The sequence below is a fragment of the Pygoscelis adeliae genome, unplaced genomic scaffold (assembly GCF_000699105.1).
Source record: "Pygoscelis adeliae isolate BGI_AS28 unplaced genomic scaffold, ASM69910v1 Scaffold85, whole genome shotgun sequence".
NCBI lineage: Eukaryota > Metazoa > Chordata > Aves > Sphenisciformes > Spheniscidae > Pygoscelis > Pygoscelis adeliae.
Window position 1 is genome coordinate 8277666 of NW_008824900.1, and position 7538 is coordinate 8285203.

A 7538-nucleotide genomic window follows, 5' to 3' on the forward strand; every position below is an offset into this window, starting at 1 on the left:
GATATTTACGTTGACAGTGCCAGGAAAATACTAAGGTCGCTAGTCAGTGCATGGCCATGTCTGGGCACCACAGGTGACAGGCTAGTACCGGTCCTGGGATCCATGGGTTCTTCAGGCTCAGACAGACATGCAAGGAGTGAAATAAAAGCCACGCAGGCAAAGCTGCTGCTGCCCCCAGCACTCTGAACCCCCCACCTGACAGCCACCCTGCCCTCAGGAAGAGGGGCCGCATCTATTTGCAACCAGCCCCGAGTCACTCACCCGTCAGCAGAGCAGGGTGAACCCGTTTCATGCTCTTAAACGTGCTTGGCTGAAAAGCTATAGTGGTTCGGAGGCTGATTCACGAGCAGATCTGCTGTGCCAGCCTGGGGAAGCCAGCGCCCGCCCTGGGGCAGACCGAACCGCCACGGGCTTCAGCTATCGGATTTTATGCCACCTGTCACACCTTCATTTATTATTCCTGTGGTTCTTTCATTACAATTGCACGGTATTAAAAAGCTATAATTCTCCATATAGAATAGCACCAGCAGCAAGTGAACTCACAATTCAGCGTTCAATTTCAATTAATTTCCTCGGTCGTGTTTTACAGCCAACTATGGGCGGAACCTTTCAAATCCTTACTTGAATCAATAAATAGTCTTTGACCTCAGAAACGCACCCACACAAGTAAAAATTAGCACAACTGAGCCTCCAGTCGATCTGGGAGCCAAATTTTAAAGGTGCTGCGAACTATAATATGGTGCAGGTGGTCAGTGTTTTATTACTCGGGAGTAAAGTTTACAGAAGTTGTATTTCTTTGCATATAAGAGAAGGCAATAAAATGCCACAGAGTGTGGATGCCAGACCAGTTTTTCAGTATGTTACTAAAACTATCTATATAGTTATCTATAGTTACTTATCCCAAGTTGCAGCAGATTCACTACATGCATCAAGTTTTCTAATGCATACTCTAATTAAAAAAAAAATTAAATAGTTGCAATGGTTTCAAGGATTCCGGCAGCATCGCTGCTCACTACAGTCCTGTGCCCTACACAATAAAGATTTAAATTACATAAAAATGAAGAGTGAATGTATTTGGCCTGTTCCACAGATATTCACAGTTTAACCATTAAACAAGCATATTTTCAGAGGCTCCAATATTGTTAAAGACTTCTCAGAAACATGTACAAAACCCCACTCTCACACAGGTACACCAGCATTACAGAGTACGGTCTATTCTCATTTAGGATCATAAAAATCACCAGGCAATCCAAGCGAAGGTCTGATGTCCTCTCTCACTTTCAGCAAAGAGTTGCACCTTCAGCTCCTGGTTCAGGAGTTTAAAACTGATACAGGTCTGGCCTGCATTCTGTAAATGGTAATTAAAAAACTGAAGTTAGGCTAAAAATAAATGGTACTTTGCTGGATAGATCATTTGGCTATTTTTGCAAGTATTCTACCCAACAGGTGGAGTTGCTCCTGCCAGGCTGAAAGCAGCAGAACAAGAGCAAGGCTGTCCTCTCGTACTGAAAGCACAGGACTTAAGCCACAGAGAATTGCATGTCCTTTCCCCAAGAGGAAATAAGATTTTTCCCTTAGTGTATATTCATCACCACCGTCTTTAAAAAGAAGCTGTATTACATCTGATGCACTGAAATGGGCTAAGCCTCAATGTGCCACAAATTTATTTCCTTACTGCAATCCACATTCAGACCACAAGATAAACACCTTCCTTAAAGAGCTCTATCCCTCACCCTTTGGAGCTGCTGCAGTTTGGTGTATAAATCAGTAGCAGCCACTGCCACGACTTCATGTGCATGCACTGGCTATCCACTTAAATGGTTACGTTTTCACACTCTGGACATTTTAAATTCCCTTTAGGAAAAAAGAATGAAGTGAGGAACAAATAGTTTGATGGCTGAATGAATGAGTAGTCTCAAACTCATAAATACAGTCTTCACATTTACTATCAAATCGGGTCTCCATTTGGAACTTTTGCTAACAAAGTAGCCTCTGTTGGGGAATTTTTTTTCCTCTTTTAAAATAACAGCACCGGCAAGTCTCACCATAAATTCAGTTATACCAGCACAAGTGCTTTGGTCACCAAATCAGAATACAGTTTTGCTGCCAAACAGCGCTTGTGCCATGGTAGCTTGGAAGTAGCAAGGCCAAAGCTTTGGGTATATTTCCCTATAATACAGCAAGTTCAGGGCTCCCCTCCTGCAAAGGGACAGACTCAGCTGCATCTGGAACAACTACATTTGTTTTCCACAGCTTAACACGTCTCCCAGTAAGAGTTTGCAGAAGCAGCATGGACCAAACTCTCCTTTTATTAGATGAAAGAGATGCTATCTGTGGCTTGTGGGTTTCTTTTTAAGCAGTTTTCAATACCCACATTTTGTTAGTGATTTACTATCTCAGACCCAAGCTATTGCATAGGCTGCACACCAGCAAAGCCAGTGACAGAATTCAGGCAGATCCTCCTCCTCTCTCTGCTAACCCCTGTGGGGCACAGCAGATGTGCAAAGCATGCCATCCTGGATCCAGTGACAAGCTCGCCACTTAAAATCTGTTTCCCTTTAGCTTTAAAACCCTTATATCACAAAAGCCATTAGATGCTATGGGTGACTGTCCAGGTTTTTTTGTTTTGGTTTGTTTTTTTAATTGAAGCCGTTTTATGATCCTGAAATGCAGCTCTGAAAATAAAAGGTGTGTAATGGAAGTGTATCAAATTCATTAAGCCAGTACTTAGCTCTATAGAAAGCCTTGGCAATCATCCCTTTTACCAAAAGGTGTAAAAAAGTTGACATACTAAAATTAAAAAGGTAGCATCAATAACCAAAAAAGTTTCAACCAGTGTTAATAAAACTCCCTTTAAGTCACAACAGTTTCAACAGGCAAATAGTCCCAATACAGGCATTGTAAAATAATAAATTGACTCCTATCCAAATATTATCAAATCAGTCTAAAAATGACTCATCTACACTGTTGTCATTAAGAACACATTAAGAATTCACTTTGTCATCAGATGCCGATATTGTTGCTCCAGAAAGAGTGGAGTATTAACTGCGATTTAGCAATTAAACACAGGTTTTAAAAAATTGGTTCGTCAATATTAATGCAAAAGATAGTTCCTTACATAGAAGTACTGTGCTTGCCAGACAAGTAAGATAATACTTTAGGTATAAATCAAACAAATTAAAGCAGAATTATACCACAGTTTTCCTTGAAGACTTAGGGTTTGTGTGCTGCTTCTGTCAATGCTTAGCAAACTTAAGAAGCAGAACCTTTGGTTCTTTTAGTCAAGTAAAAATATTCTCATGTAACCACAAAAATACAACTTCCAGAGAAAATGGAAGTCCATCAAGAAGTCCACTTCCAATAAAACTGAGGTAGTACTGCTCTTTTATTACATGATGTGTAAGAGATTTAGATATAAATCGTCATCTACCACTCAGTTGACTGACAGGTACAGTAATTTTATAAAACAATCCCAACATTTAGTTTGAAACTCCAGAAAAAGGGAATGATCTGGACTCATTCACTCTTAGTGAGTCAGCTTAAAATGGGAATTAGCCATATTACAAAAAGCTGTTGCTTATGTTGTTTTTTAGAGCCTTATTACCAGGGGATTAATGCATTTATAGTTAACAGTTAACACTGCTGTTCATCTTGGTATAAAACCTTAAAGTTATTACAGCCTAAAATTTCAACAATGTAAACAGCACTACACACAGTACAGACCTGCCCTGACAGATGTAGTATGAAAAACTTAATCTGGCACTGTATAATTTAGCAATGTTAATTTAACCTAACTAAAAAGATCTACATTGTGCAAGAAATATCAGACTTACTTATACTAATCTGAAGTCTTAAAAAAAAAAAACCAAACCAAAAATGCTTAACTTGTAGCCAGGGTCAAATATTTCAGGGCAAGAGTAAAAGGAATAACCAAAATTAAGAAAGTGCCTAAAACATGATACAGCATTTTAGAGCCCTTTCAAAGACAAGGCAGAAAAAGGTGTAAAGTAGAAAAATCTGGAGCCTCGGTAATTTCCAGAAACATCCAGAGTTTACATTTCATGAAGGGCAACAAGTTGCTTTCGTCACTGCTGCTTCGACGCCGCTAAGTCTGTTCCTCCGCACACAGGCCCTCTGTGTCCGAAGACGTAATACATTTGGTTTCCTCTTCCTTTTTCCTTCGCTCCATTTCCCACTCCACAAAGGTATCGAAGAGACTCGGCCAGGCCTCGTCCTCGCTATAGTTGCTAAGGTCCGGTCCAATCACCTGAGTAAAATTTAGAAACATGTTCCACGTGTCCCGGGAGATTCCCTTGATTCCTGAGGGGTTCTCGATTAGGAAGTGTAACCACTGGTCCAAAATGGGGGGCTTGTTTTGGGTGAAGACTAATTTCCAAAGGGCAATGGCTATTTCCCGATGTAGCGACCTCTGTCCTTCTTCAGAGTCCAGGCCGAACTGGAAGGTGAAACGATAGAGATCCTTGAATTTATCTTCCTGCTTGGCTTCATTTAAGAGGCTGGGGAACCTTGCACAAATGCCATCAATGCTGTCCGCGTTTATTGCTTTGCAGCCTTCAAAAAACTCCTTCCTATTAAGCAAGAGAAGATAAATTAGTGCGAGCGCTTCCCACCGACCTCATGCACTGAACACTTCCCATCTCCGTTCAGCTAGGTCAAACCAGAAGAGGGTTATCTGGACAAGACAAGGCGTGCTCTCAGCCCAGGCGGCACAAAAATCTTGGCAATGGGAGCTATTGGAAAGGGAGACGTTTCCAAGAAATTCCTCATGGCTTGGGGAACCACAGACACCACTCAGATCTGCTGGGGCACTGCTAGCATTCAAAAGAGATTTTGCTGTCTGGCTTTCTGACTACTCAATAATATCACATCCAGTGCCTTCCACAATAAAAAGTGAATAAAATTTACCACAGGAGAAATGCCAAATGTTTTAAAACACCACATTTACGCACTGAAGCGCCATATATAAACCAGCTTGATTCAATATTGCCCATGCCTAAACATCCATGCTCTGGGCAAGCTGTTCTCAAGGGACAGAGCAATTCACTGGTAGCTTTCCTGTGGTTTTTGGTTGCTCTTCCAGCCAGCAAAATAAAAAGGGTGCCAATAGCGACAGTCAGCAAGGCACCTGTCGAGAGAGTGGAAGAGAGCACAGCATCACACAACGCAGGCTACAATGCAACGTATAAACACTGCTCGAAGCACCAGTCCTACACTAATCAGCCCACTAATAATCTGGCCAAGTGGGTAGATGGTTAGCTCTGATTTCTCTAACGCTCATGAGCAAGTGTTATAACCAGCCAATATTAACCAAGGCCAGCAGACTCTGACACAGCACGGGCTGGAGGGAAGACAGGAGACCGGGAAGTGCTCAGGAGAACAGAAGACCGCATTGCTTTCCTTGATGGAAGAAGTCAATCAGCACCTGTATCATGGAGCATGCCGTTAAACAAAGGTAACCTCTCACCACTAGATTTGTCCTCTCTCCAAGAAAACCAAAACAATGTTAATAAAACTCATGGTGGTTGTGCAGAATCACAGACACTACTTGCAATTCCTTTACCATGTTAGCAAATACCTGTGCCGCCAGCCTCTAGTAAATCCACATTTGCATTCCAGAGTAACTCATCCATTTGACACACATTCACATCCACAAAGACTCTGAAGATGCTGGAAAAGCTATCTGTGTTCAGTGCACAGCAGAGGCTTGGTTCAAGGCTCAGAACACCAAAGTAATTTTGGAAGTTATAAGCCGAGTAAAAATAGGTAGCGTTACTCAAACCAATCTAGATAGACCAAAAAATAAAAAATTCATTCTCTCTCAGCAAGTCCCTGTAGGAAGTTTTTACTTGGTCTTACCTGGACACTGTTAATCAAGTTGGGGGGAGCTGTTGTAGTTTTGGGTTTGGGGTTTGTTTTTGTGTGATTTTTTTCTGGTCAGTTTTAGCCATTCTGTCATTTCCTGTAGCATCACACATGCTATAAGCCTGCTGACTGACCCCCTTGTCCAGAAGGACAGACAGCACTTTAAATACCAATCACTTGTCAGCCAGTATGAAACAGCTACCAGTGTCAAAAACCTTGTGTTTCCTTCCCTCTCTATGCTTTAACAGGATTACTGTTGGAAAAAGACATTAAGTGCAACACTGGTTGGGCAGGAACAATTCTTAGGAAGCAGTCTGTCATTCTTTCACAGAATGATAACAGAGTTGGTAGCAATTACTAAGGAATCTCACATTACTTTAAAAGAGAAAATTAATTTCAGTGTCCAATCTCATCACCAAGATAATGCTGGATACAGTAAAACTGCTTTTGGTAAATCAAGAATAAACGAATGTCTATAGAATCTCACTACACTGTTCATCATTAGCAGCATAATGTCCAAAACCACATTTTCAGTTCTGAAACCCACTGTGAGGGGAAGGGGAGAAGAGGACAATACGAAGCTTACCTTCTGCAGTGGTAGGAATTTGATCAAAATGCAAGTGTTAGAAGAAATAAGTAAGTGAAGCTAATGAGGCTCTCTCTCCAACATACAGATGACAGGATATACTTTAACATATGAAAAGTAATTACAAGTTCTACAAGAACTAACCTTGTAAATTTGCACATGGTAGCAGCCTGGAATTTCCAAGCCAAAACTAGCACTTTAAATTCAGTGGGATCAACACAGAGGTCATTGCAAAATCGTTCCATTCCTTCTTCCAGTATGGCATCTTCCCGTTCATCCTTATACCTCCTAAATAACTCCCCGATCCTTTGGAGCGAAGATTCTTCTGCGCTCGAAACAGAGTCTTTCTTTGTATCTCCAGAAAATGTTGGAGGCTGACTGGACTCTACAGCAGCATCCGTTTTCTTTGTCCCATTCACAAGTATATCTCCTGAAGACTTCCCGCAAGCTGAACCATGGTCATCTTTGTGGACTGCACTTCTCTTACTATGCGACTTGCTGCCGGATTCCCTTTCCCCATTTTTGCTGCCAAGCGTAGAAGAAGGATTCTTGCACTTCGTGACACACTGGCCCATGATGTTGCAAGCCCAGCTTCTAGAGCAGTCCCCTTGCCGTCGGACACCCTCGCAGCTGCTCTTCAACACATCTCACCATGCCATTAGCGGCAGTCAACTAACCTGAAAAACAGTTTCAGAGTCAAATTGCTGTTTCTCCACGAGAATATTCTAAGTATTAAATGTGGGATAACATTCACCAGTAAGAGACCGACTTCAGGATATTTAAGTTTTGCGTACTGAAAAGGAGTAGTGTACAGAAGGTTGGCATATGCCATAAATTTCAGGCAACTTCAGGCTGTTTTACCTAGAAATCAATGCAGCTCACTCAGTGGCTGCAGTATACTAACGGGTCCTAATAAAGGAAATTCCTAAAATTCTTACTGTAACATAGGTTACAAAGAGGTTGATTCATGTACAGGCTTCATCAAGACAGACTACTCTAACCCAGAAATATTTTAAAGGAAATGGTTTTTAAAAGTATACACACATTTTATATATAGAATATAAAACAC

General features: G+C 41.4%; 1 protein-coding gene across 1 annotated transcript in view; it reads right to left on the reverse strand.

Moving 5' to 3' along the window:
- Positions 1-281: 281 nt before the first annotated feature.
- Positions 282-7538, reverse strand: part of DCUN1D3 (DCN1, defective in cullin neddylation 1, domain containing 3) — a 14313-nt gene continuing 7056 nt past the window's right edge. Inside the window, exons 3-4 of the mRNA XM_009324788.1 lie at positions 6614-7146; positions 282-4589 (exon numbers count right to left, since the gene is read on the reverse strand). Coding sequence (XP_009323063.1) covers positions 4106-4589; positions 6614-7044 — 915 coding nt within the window. The 5' untranslated portion in view covers positions 7045-7146 and the 3' untranslated portion in view covers positions 282-4105. The remainder of the gene's footprint in view (positions 4590-6613; positions 7147-7538) is intronic.